The 15,954-nt window shown below is 34.4% G+C and overlaps 2 protein-coding genes across 2 annotated transcripts in view; one reads left to right on the top strand and one right to left on the bottom strand.

The window, feature by feature from the left end:
* Positions 1-1,140: 1,140 nt before the first annotated feature.
* Positions 1,141-2,654, bottom strand: LOC115443965 (achaete-scute complex protein T3). Its single transcript, XM_030169582.2, has 2 exons — positions 1,795-2,654; positions 1,141-1,558 (listed from the first exon to the last, which is right to left on the bottom strand). The coding sequence occupies exon 1, from the start codon at positions 2,517-2,519 to the stop codon at positions 1,803-1,805; it is 717 nt and encodes a 238-aa protein (XP_030025442.1). The 5' UTR covers positions 2,520-2,654; the 3' UTR covers positions 1,141-1,558; positions 1,795-1,802.
* Positions 1,845-15,954, top strand: part of LOC115443976 (cytochrome P450 4g15) — a 201,279-nt gene continuing 187,169 nt past the window's right edge. The window contains exon 1 of the mRNA XM_037441360.1: positions 1,845-1,942. The gene's annotated coding sequence lies outside the window, so the exon portion shown is untranslated. The remainder of the gene's footprint in view (positions 1,943-15,954) is intronic.

Raw genomic sequence — 15,954 nt, 5'->3', positions numbered from 1 at the left:
TAGTAGAGGAGTGCCCTTCAGTGGGACAACATAAATTATAAATGGCTGATATTATTATTATATTTAATAAATAAAAGATACGAACAAGACTTAAGTCATCATTATCATCAAGTCGGCATAATTTTGTTGACTGCTGCGATATATATGTATATATGTTGACGTCAACATCAATTGGATTATACTGCACTTTGGATCAAATCCGGAGTAGTCAGGTCGTATCATAACAAAAATCTGATGGTTTATAGTGTCATATCATGACATGACAAATATAATAATCAGGGATTACGGATTCCTGCATCAAAGTTAATCAGTACCCTCTTGATGTGATTATTAATGGCTTTGCATGGGTAATTAGACAAAGACTTTCATTTCATTTCTTTAGTACAAGAACAATAATTTTTATGTGAGTTACTTAATTGTGGACAAAAACATTTATTCAAATATGTTAATTTGAAAATGAATACTGTTAGTATCGTAATTGTTTTTCTAACATGTGCTTTGAACTGTGGTTAAAGCAGGCGTATAAAACATTTATAAGAAGTAGCTAGTGACTTTTTATAAGTTAAAAAATTTAGGCAACATAAAAAAAAAGAGTTTGTAACCAGTGAGTAAAAAGATAACGTATGTTGTATTAAATAGATGCTATACTTAATTGTTATTTGCTTTTTTATGTGGAGAAAGGCTCCCTCTATCGCATTATAGAACTGATATAAGCTAGGTGAAAAATAAGTACAATAGTTGCGCCTCTGGCTGACCCTTTAGAGATAAAAGTTTGAGCCTATGCATGTATGTACGCATGTACTTATGTATGTGTATGTATGTATGTACGTATGCATGTATGTATGTATGTATGTAGGTGTGTACAAATGAAAGAAATACAATAGAGAAAGAAAATGCCATTTTAATAAATAATAGGAGAATCGTAGGGAATATTTTATCATCGTTTTCAGTAGTATTATAAATTGAGATAATATTAAAATGGAATACAGTTCCACTGATTAACGATAGCGAATATATTTTTACAAAGCATAATTTAGGAATAACAGTAGCTGCGTGTAACAAAGTACATTGACTGCGATGATGTTATCTGTAAGTTGATTTAGTTGTATTGTTTCGGGAATTAGGAAAAAAACAAACGTATCTATTCTCAGTCTGGTGTAATTAGCGTCAATAAATAATTTTAATTATACAACTTATAACTAATATTTACAATATTATCGACTAACCCGATAACAAGCGCATTTATTACAAAGCCTCGGTAATATTTAGTAACAGGTAACAATATACAGTTATTCTCACAACCTATTCCATTCTTTCCGCTAATGTCACAATTTGGACCGAAACCGCTCTCACGAAATGTTAAAGTCAATTTTATTCGTATAATCATATCGTAAAACAAGATAACTGGACATCAGAACTCGGTGGATATTATACTAAATTAGGCTCGTATACATTATAACTAAGTTTAAGGCACTATTGGTTTGACTAGATACAAAAGAGTCTCTTCGTATGTATTCACATTTTTCGGCGGGATACGCATACTCGGTGGCATTGTTTCCTGTGAACAAAGAAATGATAATATTAGTTATATGCGAGACAAATAGGAAAAATCTTGTTAGATTATTAACCTGAAAAGTGATCATTTCCATTGCAATCCAATCGAAATATAATTTCTAATTATTTTAAAAATAATTATTTATTGTAACTGAATTTATTCATGTAATCAGATGTTTAACTTTTTTAAATATTAAGGGGTTGCAATTAATCAAGATGTATAGGGACATTAATACTTACAGTGAGTACTACTTCTGTTGCCACCACGAGATGACATCTAGCAGCTCGTCTTCATCCATGGGACCGAGCTGCTGCTGCGTTGTGACTTCGTAGCGGTCTACAGCTGAATACGCTGACGAAACTCCTGACGAACATTCCGAAGGTGCAGGTGAGTCAGCTTTTTCCGAACAAGGTGAGCCGCTTCCATAGAAGAAGCCATCGTCCATATCAACTGAAGTCATCGGCTGCATTGTGTTACTGCTCGGAATGTTTTCTCTATTTTCCTGATTTCTTGTAATACCCAAAGCAGCATCACTATCTTCCAGCAGTTGCTGAAGATATCTTATATATTCAACTACCATCCGTAATGTGTCGACTTTACTTAACTTCTTGCCGGAGCCTCGTCGAGCGCCACCTGACAGAGCGGCGACTACTGACGCAGGGAGGTGCCGGCGAAGTGCATTGAATCCATCATTCACTTGCTTCACACGATTACGTTCACGAGCGTTACGTCTGGCTATCGAAGCGGCTTGCGGTCCGGTGTACGGGTTTGTCCTGAAGTGAACCTTCTTTCTGTATTGCAGGTTCGGTGGGGTGTCATGTGTGACATAGTTTTTCTCAGGTGCTGGTGCTATAGGAACGTTCCTCTTTTCTACAGGTGTCTTCGTCAATGTAGCGGACGGATATCCAGAGGAGACGACGACGTAGTTTGTTTGACCTTGAACAAGTTGAATTTCTTGCAACATGTTTACGTATTTACGCGGCGGCGCGTGTGAAACGGACACAACCGATCCGCGCGGCTATCGGACAGGCACTGCGCGATAGGTGAAGGCTTCGTGGGAGCTTTCGGTTGGAACGTGAGCGCGAGCGGCGGCGGTGGAGCTTCACGTACAAGTGAGCCGCCGGCGCACGCGCACGCGTTATATCACCTGCGCCGGCTGCAAAAAATATAAATTTTAAAATTCTCTTCCCCTATTATTTTCGATCATCCCTTCCCCTTGTACGTGCGGGTCCGTACCTGGCGTAGTGGTTAGGGGGCCGCGGCACGGGCGGGGGAAGGGTGGCTAACGCGTGCCCAGTTTTTTCTGATGACCACTGAACGCTAACGTACGAGCAAAGTATAAAATTAATAGCTTACCTAGAACTCTACGACAAGGACTTATTCGCAAAGCTGGGGTGACAAGCGTAAATAGCATTTGTTTGTACATGCCAACGAAGCGTTCAGTCATGTTGTTTAATTTATGTTCATTACGTTTACCTTTGTTTACGTTTTTAATTAATTTTGTTCAATAAATAAATGATTAAATTCAATAATTGGCACCTGAAATTCATTTATTACGGCTCCAGTTGCAATGTTCAGATATTGTCACATAATTGCCGTATCAATTTCGATAAATTTTAAATAAATCAATCGTCTTAAGTATCTGTCGGACGTTATCTCTCTCGATCATTTTAAATGTTGCAGCCTAAAGTATTTTATAAAGGCAGTCGAATCCGTTGGATAAAAGCGCGTCGCAGTTTATCGCATCTTTATCGATAAAATACATTGACATTTACATTAATGAAACCAGATTTCTAAATTTCCAAACGATGCCACTGTTTCATAAATATAATGAAATTACAACAGGGATATTAAGGCGCATGGAGATAAAAAAAATATATGCATTCCTTATGCGTCTTATTGGTTAAATTTTAAATATTTTATTATTCCCAAACCTACTATATATACACAGTATAAAATGTGTTATTTACAGAATATAGTGTGTATAATTTTAAACGATAAATATGTATCTATAAATATATAAAGAAAACAATATTCAAAGAATTTTAATTCGTTTATTTCGCTAATCAATTACATATATAATACATAATATATATTATTATTAATAAGGTACTTAAGTATTGTTTACATAGTAACAACCGATAAAATTCTCTAATATTGGCCATTTTCCTGTATTTCCTCATTATAAACGTTCGCTGTAACGTAGTTTAAAACTGTATTCCATACACATTATGAGCATCAGATCATTTTTTATCCGAGTGTAACTCCCAACAAGGTTTAATTACTTGGTCGCTACTAGATTGCCGATACCGAATTCACTCACGTCGCTAACCGTAAGCACCATCATAGCCAGTTTGCCTGCAGCTTGTTTATATATCTTGAATTCTTAATAGTTATTTATGAACCGGGTGCATATCGGCATGTAAATTTATCATGATCAAAACTCGACTACTGAATATCCGTAACTAAATACTATGTAAACATTTCATATATCGATTATAAATCGTTAAGTAAAAGTTTAAAATTCGATATGACTATTTGATAATTTAGACACGTACCATAATAATTTTGAGCTTTCTAAATGCGTATTTGAACAATTTTTGTGTTATTTAAAAATATGTTAATGGTATTTTGAGCCGTGTGAGAGTCGCCGCCGCGGGTGACATAGGTCGGTGTCTTAAATGCACTTATCATCAATTAGACTCGAAGTAACCACGCTATGAATTGCACTCCTTATCTATATGTTTGTTTTATTCCTCGCTCTCTTGATCAAAGCCACCGGCCCAGCCAATAGTACTGCGTGACTCGAATAACTATAATTCTATTCGTTTGACTTTACTAATTGAATCGATGTGGTGTTTGAAATGTTAAATATTTGTTTTCATTAGTTAATGATGTGGCACGTTTTTTGTGTTTTATTGGCGTTTTATTTGTGTATCAAACGGCAGGTGCAGTAAGTAAAAATAATATATTACATGTAATATTCGGTGTAATCAAATAAAAAAGTGCAATGAAAGTATCCACAAAACGATCATCATAAAATCGGATCTTAACCTCTCGTTTAAATATTGGTTATATTCACACCTTTTTGTTCACTAAATGGTATTCAGACATATATTGGAATTAACTATTTGTAGAGATGGAAATACTCTGAAATGATGATAATATGTGGCGTACCTTTCACCGCGTTGCATAGAACACACTTGTTTTGCTTCTTCTTGACATTTTTCTTCTATTATTTATTCTTTTCTTTTATTATCCGAACATTTAAATGTGTTATGTTTACAAATTCTCATTACTTTTACTTATAAGCCTTAACAAGCTACTACGTTTATAATAAACATACCATAGTAAGTTCATAATAAATTATGTATATTTATTTGCGTAAGTAAATATTAGTTATTAACATTTTCATGATATGAGATACGTAAGTAACAAAATTGATTGCGGTAACGAGGTATACGCAAGTCATTGCGTCGAACCCCGTGATTGTATGCCGGATATGACCTGTGGGAAATATTAATGGGTTCCGTAAATATTACTTTTTTTTCCTAGTAATAATCCATTTTTTCCCTAACAACTGGTGTGTAGTAAAACTATAGAAACATTATGAAGCGTTTATTAAAAATTCATAAACTATACCAGTATTTTTATTTTAAGGCAAACATTTCTCATGATATATAGAAATCCAGAACACGTTTGTTTCTTCTTGCTTTAAGCAATAGAGGCACAATGACTTGACAGAATAATTACTATAAATATTTTTTGGGTCCCAAATTTTTCCCAAATTGTACTTTTATTCTAGAAAAATACTGACACGAGTGGAGCTGCGTGTAAAAGCTAGTAATCAAATAAAACAACATCAAATATTATCAATGGGCTTAAAATTAAGCCAATGATATTGTTAAGTCACATGTTACAAGATGTAATATGTCTAGTAAGAATGCGATGAAATTACGTCCATTGTGTTGAAGGGTTGTGAGGGTGGTCGACGCGGTCATTTCATGTCTCTTTGTCCTTTTTAAACTTTTTATTTCATACTTACAAATTACTTTATTTTCATAAACTTGACAAAGGGATACTATAAAACGGAATTAGAGTTAAAGGAGGAATATCATTTTTTTAACTTAAAATTATTACCGGATACAGACCTTAATAGACATATGATAGACATGTATATTGTATATCTATTGACGTAGATTACAATACGAGTCTAATCTATTGACCTTCGTTCTAAGTTTGCTACAATATCAGTAAATTTCATAGCGCGTAAATCGATTACAAAATTAAAGTCCATGCATACAAACATCACAACGGACATTATTTATTTGGACAATTGCACGCAAATTAAACAATTAGGAAACAAAATAACAGAGACAGGTAAGTGTGGGAGCCGGGGGTATGTTGATGTTGGGAAAAGTGTCATCTGCCATCACATGCAGTCACGGTTCACTGGTGTGGGATCAGATGAATAAATTGTAGTTGTAATTAAATTGTAACTGTTTTGTTATTCTGAATTTGTTACATTATTTTTGTTTGTCACGCGCGTTGAAGTCTTTTTCCGGACTAAAGCTCTACTGGACAAAAATTTTAAGGGCAAAATTGGATTAAGGGGAAGTTGGGGAAATTTTATACCTTGTAATTATAAGTCGATCTTGTAAGATCGATCTGGAAATCTTTTGGGGAGGCCCATGTTCAGGAGTGGACATCCTGCAGCTGATGAAGATGATCATGATGAATTATAAGACAAATTGTAAAAAATATTTGATGCAATCGATTAATCGACTGCCTCGGTGGCGTAGTTGTACTGCATGCGCGGCACAACAGCGCTCTGAGGTCCTGGGTTCGAATCCTGGGTCGGGCAAAGTGACATTTGGGCTTTTCTGCTCAGTATCAGCCCGGAGTCTGGAATTTGTGCCCAATATGGCGATAGGCTCGCCCCCTATCACATCATGGGACAGAACACACTTGGCGAAAAGTGGGTGCCCTGGTTACGTCTCTGCATACCCCTTCGGGGATAAATGCGTGATGTTGTATGTGTGTGTGCAATCTTAATATCACAAGCTAGTTTACTTGCGTATAGTTAGAAAATGTTTACCACTCCGTAAGTAAGTGCAGTATTTGCATTTAAATTAATTTAAAAAATGATCACAAAACTATTAAATAAGATTAATATTTAAATAAATTGAGTGTAGAGTTGAACTTAATTTAATATAATGATGTTACATTTATATGAAATAAAAGCTTTGTTACGAAACTGGTATCAAGTCGGTAAGCACTCACGGTGTAACTTCCATTAGTAGCACACCCTGCGTTGCTCATTTTCATTGAACATTCTTACATCAATCTCTTAAAAATTATTCTACTCAATAAATCACGAGGTTAAAGCTTGCCGACATCGGTAACACAATGGAACTACCTGATTCCTATAAAATATCATTTGATTAACGACGTGTTGAGTGACTCCTATTCATCTGAACGTCAAAGGGTGATCATATTAAGTATTAATAAAGTGTTATACATTTCACATCGACCGCCTTCATAATGTAAAGTCCGTAAAGCGATCGAACCAACGAGCCTTATGATGGTGATTCGCGGTTCTTTTTGTTATGAAATATTTTTCGGATTTGACTGGCTAGTTAGTGGTAGGGTAAATGTTTGTTTTCGGATAAATTACTTTTATTATAAGGGCATGTTCACGCAATGACGTAGGATGCAGTTTGCAGAAAATAGAGAGCTATATATACGAGTATATTAATACTCTTAGCAGGAATTTACGCATAATAGTATTCATATGGAATATGTTAAAATATCGCCATTTCGCCAATCCTCAACGTCCTTAACGTTCTCTCCTCGTGACCATAAAGTTTGCGAAGCCTTTAAAACGTCGGGAGAAAATCAAAATATAAAAATCGCGATTAAATTAGAAAACTAGTTTTATTTTGATGTCTAATATTTGCGTAAACTTAAGAAATCATTAAGTTAACGTATTTAGTATTTGTTACATGATACATGATACCATACGTCAAAACAGAGACATATGCTGCCCTTTTCATACATCTTGACACATTGTCTATGGTTATACAATATATCTCAGAACAATAACAAGCATGTTGTTTTCGTTGTTGCTTGTTATTGCTCTGAGTAATATACTATTCAAAGTCTACACAGGCGCAATGTTCACATAATCGTATTTTACTTCCACATACGCTCACGGAGTGCTATTAAAATCTCTATAAAATATACTTAAATTAAATCATTACGTTGACGATACTATAACGCGTAAATTCATGCTAAGGGTCGTTTTGTGATCCATATATTACGTTATACTAAATAAACTGGGTTAATGTGATATTAGGAAATTCTTTAATTTAAAGTCATAGGTAAAGTATGGTAAAGATTGAGTTAAATAGAAACTTTATTCCCTACCTTATTTCACTTAAATTTCTTGTAGAAACAATAGAGCATTAAACAAAGTACATTAGATTATCTTTTTCAAATTCCACCAACAACCATGCGATTCTAATCATTTGCTATTCACGCATTAGCATTTTTGAGCTAATAGAGTATTTCATTATGTTAAAAAATAGTCTCACGGCTAAAATATTTTAATTTCAATCTTCCTACTTTTTAAATATAGGTTGTATAGTTTATCGTCGTAAAATGTTAATTTCGGCAAGTTCGGAAGCCATTGAGGCAACTCGACTCCCGTGGCCATCTGTAACAGGTGGTTAACTTTCAACTTGAACCATCACACTTGTTAGAAATTAATGCATTTTCTGTTCGTAACTGTTTATAATTGGCCATAGTGGAAAAATATGCTAATCAATGGCTGTGTTATAAACACATTTATTGAAATTGTAGGGCTTTGGTTTATATGTGTTAATTTCAAATCCGTTCAACCATAGCGTGAATGATGAAATGTAAATAGTGAGAGCTACATACAGTTGTTAAGAATTCAAAATTAAAACGCACTTGTCTTCCCACGTTCGAATGCAGATAACGTAGGTCTCCCACGCGACATCCGAAATGCAAATACGATGTCCGTAAGGTTGTAAAACAGAGGGCTATCGCGACATCCCATCGTGTAATGTCGCCACCTACTGCTGACGCGGCTGACGTCGGATGCCCGCAGACACTGACGTCGACTTCACTCGTCCGGCGTGTCCAGAAACCAACACCGATTGTGACTAAGATAAGTTTTAGCCGTGATTCGATTTCGTATTGTGACCAATCGACCATCGTTCCTGATTGACGGGACAGTCGAATTTTGTGATAAACATCTGTTACCACTGTTTGCAAGACGCCTGTAGACCACGTATGAAACAAGAGTTATTTATGTGTATTACAATGAAATTATGTACTTTTAGTGTTTAAAATGTTTAATGTCTTCCGTTCTCTGTAAGATTTCGAATCACGTTCCTGTGCAATATATTACTGCATCGAAAAAACGTATCAATGCTTTGCCGTATCTATATTGTAAAGTAATTATATCTCGTGTACAGCCTTTACGTTAATTAGTACAAAGTAGCAAAAACTTAATTACCCAGCTAATTTACAGCGTAATGAAATAGAATGTATCCTCTTCAAGTTTATGTGTCGACAACATGCAGAGCTATTTGATAATGAGTATGCGTGTATCGTTTAGTGCCTTATATTTTACGTATTTGAAAATTGTGGTAAATAAGGCCGAAGAAATTCGGCCCATTTACCGACAAACAAGGCTTGTACGATTCGTTTATAGTTTTACGACAGCTCGTTAGGAGCGGCGATAAGGTGGCCTTAAATAGATAATTAGTATTGTTTCCTTATATATGAGTTCGATTGTGAAATGTTTTTTGCTTTCGGTTTTATTGATGAGCAGAATTGCCATGACGGCGGTCGGCTGAAAGATCGTCATCTACGTCGGAGCTGTTAACAGGTGATGTATAACCAACATAAATAAACTGTCGAATACAGATTGCCAATAAACAAACTCGAAATACGTGTTTGATATTTTGTATTATTCATTACATCACCTGCAGCAGATAGATCGAAAGATAATCTTCAACAGCGTATATGTACCGCGTTTTGTAAACCCTACACGGTCCACCGTTATATTTGTAACGCTCGTGTAACCATTAAAATATGACAATTTGTGATAATTGGTATTTGTAATGATCACGATTGATTTATTAAAGCCTTTTAATATTTATTGTAAGATTTCAAGTAACTTTCGGTTTCATTTTGTACGGTACAAAACTGTCGCAAAGTTAATAATGTTTAATTGATCATTTTGAAAAAAGGGGTTTGATATCTTACATAAAAACCGAATTAAAATCTTTTCTTTGCTTATTAAAAGGAAGAATTAATAGGGCCCATTTAGGATTCTACCGCATCGGACATGTTAATCTGATACCATATACGAAAAATATTAATGGAAACAAAATTCTTGTTAAACGTTCCGTGAAGTACCGTTGGGGCGCGTGGCAAGCTCGAGTCGGGCGCGCGTACGAGCGCCGCCGACTCGATCAGCCGCGTCACTAACACAAGGCACTCACAGAAGGTCCACAAAGTACGCGCCGCGCCGCGCCATCCAAACGACACATGTAGACTACATTTCCTGCCTCAATCCATGTTTAGCTCATTACTCCAAACAAGTCCCGTAAATTCGTTGTGATTTTTATTGTAATTCCTCTTCATTGTGAAAAGGGTATAAAACTTTACGTATTAACTTTAAAATTAAGTTGTCATATCCTAAAGGGTCCTGCAATGCATTATTAAATGAAATAAGATAAGGTTTTACATGCAGACTCTGTCAAAGATAGGCAGGTATGTTATAATATTAAACGACGATAGATAGAAAAACTGAGATCACTTATAAATATTTTTCCTTTTGCTTATTATAAGCAACTTATAATTAAAAAATATTACAAAAGCTTCTGTATATATTGATGTTGTGGCCTCGCCTTAATTATAGCAAGGCGTTATCGAGTAAGAATATGCACACGCGACATTGGTATAATTTTAATGAAAGAAGTGTGCGCCCGCGCAGCACCTGCCCGACGAGTTTTGGGCTGAAAACTATGCAGTCGCTACTCACTAAGTGTCACATCAAAGTATAATAATATTGTTAGTTTTTGATAGACTGTGATCCTGAATGATTAAAATCATTAATTATTTTTATTAAAACGGGTGAATGAAATTTTATATTATAATATTAATTTTCATTTCGGGTTTTTAGTTGTAATTACAGAAAATAACCGCGATGGTGCTAACTAGACCATAGTAAGCGTCATTTCGGTTATTTTCTAGTTATTATTAATTTAAAAATATTTTTGTATACTTTTTTAACCTGAACATTCCTGTGACAGCTCCAAGCATTTTTTGTTCAAACGATTACCACAGATACATGAAATTTTCATCATAAGAATATCACTTTAATGGTTTACATTATACAGTATAGTTTTGTTTCAACGCTCTGCCAAACGAAAAAAGCATTTTTTTTTTAATTTAACATAGTAAAATAGATAATTATAACAAGCGCATTAATTCTTTCGTTTTCACTGAATTTGTAACCCACATATTATAGACATACCTACTTAAAATGTTTTTGTTGATCTGATGCTTAATAAGTATTAGAAACACCTGTTTTGGAAAATGCAATTTATTTTCCTCAGATTTGTAGCGGAGTTTATTATAATTTAAATGTTGATTTCTTTTATTAATTGTTACTTAATATAAATTAATGATGTTTGTAGGTATGTGTTGTACTTAAGTAAACCCTTTCCCGGGTAATACTAATTGCGGGGAAAAATCATGCTTTGACTTTTTTAATCGTTGCGATAGACTATTAATAAAATATTTGCACCTAATTCTTCCCCTCGTCCATACCCTTAAAATAGTAAAGGCGTAAGTTGTATCTTGTTTTTTGGAGGTCTGCCGTAGTTATCTCCGCTACCCTGCGAACGGTATACAAGCAATCCCCCGGCTTAGCAACCACGGCAGTCCCTGTGAGGATTTGGTAGGCCCTACCGTTATCACCGAGGGTGCTAGCGGACGGTACGCTGGCGACCCACGACTATCCAGTCTCAGGGTCTGGGAGGAAGAAGGGAGGGGATAGGGTAAAGAAAGAGAAAGGGAAGGAGAAGGAGCCAGGATAGTTGGAAGGGTGAGAGAGGGGAAATGTTCGCGTATCCTCGTAAGTTGTATTAAACAACACAATACCAATATCCTTAGGAATTTCGACGCGAAATTTTTAAAGTGGTTTGGCAAATAGATTGCCTATGCTTGCGTAAGGGTTAAAATCGTCCCGTGTTATTTGATAAGTAAACGTGAATAAGGGTTTAGCAGAAATATTTTCTAATGAAAGGTTACGATTGTTTTTTCTGGAAGGCAAAGAAAATTAATGGGAAAAAGTAAGCGTAATGGTGAGAAAAAAACATGTAATAATTTATATTTAAATTATAGTATTATATATATTTGTGCATTTTAGACAACAATAATATTTAATTTATTTATTTAATAATTATTATTTGGGCGTTAGTGTTTACTTTTGAAATAAAACGATTTTTCGGATTGTATCGCGGTTTTTTTATATCATAATATGAAAAGCCGCGAAAACGTCCGAAAAATCGGTTTACTTCAATATCTAACATTCGCATAAACATAAGAAATAATCGACTTTTATTAATTAAAAGTAACGTCTATTTTCAGAGTTATTACAACATTTAAAGTACCTGCAAATTATCAAAAAACTTAACACTTATAAAATCTACACGAACACTCTATTTATAACATGTTAGGATTAAATTGATAATTTCTGATATCATATTAAAAAATGCGGCTAACCACGTTAATTTAGTAAATCAGTAATATAACAAGTTATAAACGATGTAAATTTTCAGACAGGTGTATCAAACATCTGCATCAAGTGTCGCGCGTTCAACTCTCACACGAACTATAAATTAATCTTGCTAGATAATCTAATTACATTGTTTCATATTAATTTTGAGGTTGTTTCATTAGGCTTGCTTAGGTGCTCAAAAACGTAATAAAAGTCATTGTAATTGATATTCACGGGTGCCATGATTGCGATTATTTTATAAATTACGATCCGAAGATAGACCTTAGCTGTCACAAGCCTATAATGGCTTATACACCTGCATCTTCTTAATTAATGGCTATAGTTTCATTCATGTATATTTATACTGGATTTTTAAATAAAAGCCATTCGTCCATAATATCTTGTGCGTTTTATTCTAGGGTGTATTATGTTACTAGAATTTAAGTACGTTATTCTTCCGTAATAAATGCTAGTGGATACTATAATTTTTATAATATTATAATACTGAAAATGATATTATTCCGTTTTTAAGGAAAATTAATGTTATTCCAAAGGTTCGATTTCGTTCGATTTCGAGATTATGATTCTTCTATCAAGGCTTATGGTTATAGGAACTCATGTACTATTGAGGATCTTAGTAGCGTGCAATATGTACACATAAATCTACGGGAACCTGTCATATAATCAACATTAGAATCATCGTTGAGACCATCAAATTATAGTATGCACATCCATTATAGCGTAGTAATGAGAAATTTTCCCCTAACGTTTTAAATGGAGACTATTATAATACATTATCTTATAAAAATGCACAAAAGTACTCAAGTATAATGACTAAGTAAATATAGATTATATTTAAGGGTATAAGTATGTTTATTAATGCATCAAAGAGCGGTGCAGATTAATTATAACTTGAATTTTATTTTCGGATACTTTTTATAGGTTGATGTAATGTTTATGCAAGAGGAATTCATAATAGAGGCTTAGTATGAACTGGATTGGGCACAGCTGCCCTGGGCGGAGACAACGGTTCACAACACTTGAATTTTTACAACCTATTTTGGGAATTTAAGTTCAAAAGACATCAATTTTGATATTAACAGATGCTATCTTGAAAGTCAAATTACTTTAAAACCAACAGTGTTCATCTTCTTGTTTTATCACGCTGTGTGAGGTCGATATTGTGAATTGGCGCAAATTATAATTTATTCTTTATCAGGTTAGAATATAAATGTGAGAATAAGTTTTTAATACTGGTAGGGTATAAATATTTAGGGAGGGTATTTGTGACTTTTTTTGCTATAAAACATTGAGCGTTTGACACACCGAGGCGGTCAGTCATTGTCACTCGTACGTTTTTTTTTGTAATATACATACGTTTGTTAGCCTGGCAGGGCCGGCTTATACAAACACACTGGTCTTGCGGGTAAGTGCTTTAGGCACTGCGAGCCCTTAAGTGACCATGCTGAGGGCGACCCTCTAAAGGGTCACGACCTCGGCTCAGGACGGCCACTGAGAGAAAATGTTTGGGGACATCAGCGATTATGGTTAACCCGAGAGGTGCGCAATCGACCTAACAGTTTACCATGTTTACATCGGCACACGGGCCGGAGTCACTCGTACCAGTCACTTTATTGTTGATATATTTGTGTTAGTATTTATGTATAGCCAGTGAAAGTTCTTTTTATTTTAATTAAAATCGCTTCAGTTCCTAATAATGCATACTTATAGTTTTTTTATAAAAAAATTATCTTAATTGTTTTTCAGAATCATTACTCTTACATTTCTCGTTTTCCTTACGTATCATAACACTTAAAGAAATTAAAATACACAATAAAAAAACTCAACGATGTGAACATAGTACTACATAGTTAAAGCAGAACGGACTTGAAAATAAAATAAAACCATAAACAAATAAATTAAGCATACACAGAGAATTACCGTAAAACTTAGCGGCAGATCCAATTCAGATAACATGACAAAAGTTTCAACATGTCCTTAACAGCATTCAATACATGCGCACGTATAGCTTGCCAAAAGATTTTCTACCGTATCGACTAATGATAGAGTCGTTATTCGTTGTTAAGAGACGATCGGTGCTCATTTTACTATCGTGGTACAAGATAAAGAGGTAAACCCGATAGAAATCTCGACTTGCGCGTTAAAAATCGGACACAACCGGACTAAACATTCTTGTGACTACTGTTTTTCATTGCGTTGTAAATATTGGTAGGTTTGATTGCGTTTTTTTAACTTAATCTACTATTATTGGATTATACATTCTTTGATAAAAATCAAATACCGATAATGACTTCATTAACTGAACGAAATATGTATAAGGCGTTTTCTGTGTATATAGTCCCTTAATTAACGTGAAGAGTTACTTAACACTGTGTATTGAGTAAGCTATTTTACATGGTTTTGTAATTATCTAATTCCTGATTTTTTCCCGCGGTGCCTTACGCTATAAAAATAGCTAAGTTCAAGCGTACACTAGTTAATATTTATATGCTTAAGAAACGAGTACGCAAATACTTATGATAATTTTTAATTTCTCACGCGTTATTAAATACTAATTAATTACAGTACTGTATTGACTAGTAACGTCACAATTTTAATTTATTCACCGATGCCTATAAAACTATACATACAATATAATGTGACATTAATTAGTTAAAAATAAACTCGTTAATCAATGTATCGTCCGCGAGTGCACTAACGAGAGTTTCGAAACTTGCATTCCATTTTGTAACGGTGAAAGATATCATCGGACAGAAAACAGAGCATTTGAAATTTTATAGAAAACTAGATTTTAACAAGATCCGGCCGCGTGAAAAAGTTTTTCCGGAATAAAAATTAGCTTTTAGCACTTGGAAAAAGTAGATTCTTATTAGTGAAAATAAAAATCAAAATCGGTTTAGTAGTTCCTGAGATTAGTGCGTTTAAACAAACAAGCAAACTCTTCAGCTTTATATATTAGTATACATAGCTAAGATTATGTAAAATATGTCTAAGTATTTAGTTTTTTCTTCTCAGCATTAGCCGTCTGTTGATTTTCAATGAAGACAGGCTCGCGCTCTAACATTTAACGGGTCAAAACACACATGGTGAAATTTGGATGCCCTGGTTGCACCTCTACTTCAGAGATAAAGGCGTAATGTGTGTGAATGTAGAATTATTTGATTTTTAAGCTATTTTTTTAAGCTATAACCTTAAAGCTGGCTTTAAGGTTTTGTGAATTAAAATGGACTCCTTACTTATGTCACTTTCTTTGAATTTTTAAATAATCAAGCAATCAAATCACTGTAATCTTTGCTTCGAGTACTTCCTCACTGTAACCAGTAAACTCATAAATGTGCAAATAAGTCACAAACAGCACGTAGCTCCGGCGCTGACTATGAATTCGTGAATTTTAATTTTTGTTATTTGTACCCCGTAAATGCGATCGTTGAAATGCAGCTGGATATTCAAGGTTTTATTGTTTATTTGATGGATTGATACATATTTTAGTTCGTGCGTGAAATAATTCTGTTTACCGTAATACACATGGAAGACAACCGCAGACTCTCCTTGA

This window comes from Manduca sexta, chromosome 22 (genome assembly GCF_014839805.1).
Source record: "Manduca sexta isolate Smith_Timp_Sample1 chromosome 22, JHU_Msex_v1.0, whole genome shotgun sequence".
In the NCBI taxonomy this organism is placed as follows: domain Eukaryota; kingdom Metazoa; phylum Arthropoda; class Insecta; order Lepidoptera; family Sphingidae; genus Manduca; species Manduca sexta.
The sequence above is the reverse complement of the archived record's forward strand: the minus strand, read 5'-3'. Positions and strand labels throughout refer to the sequence as shown.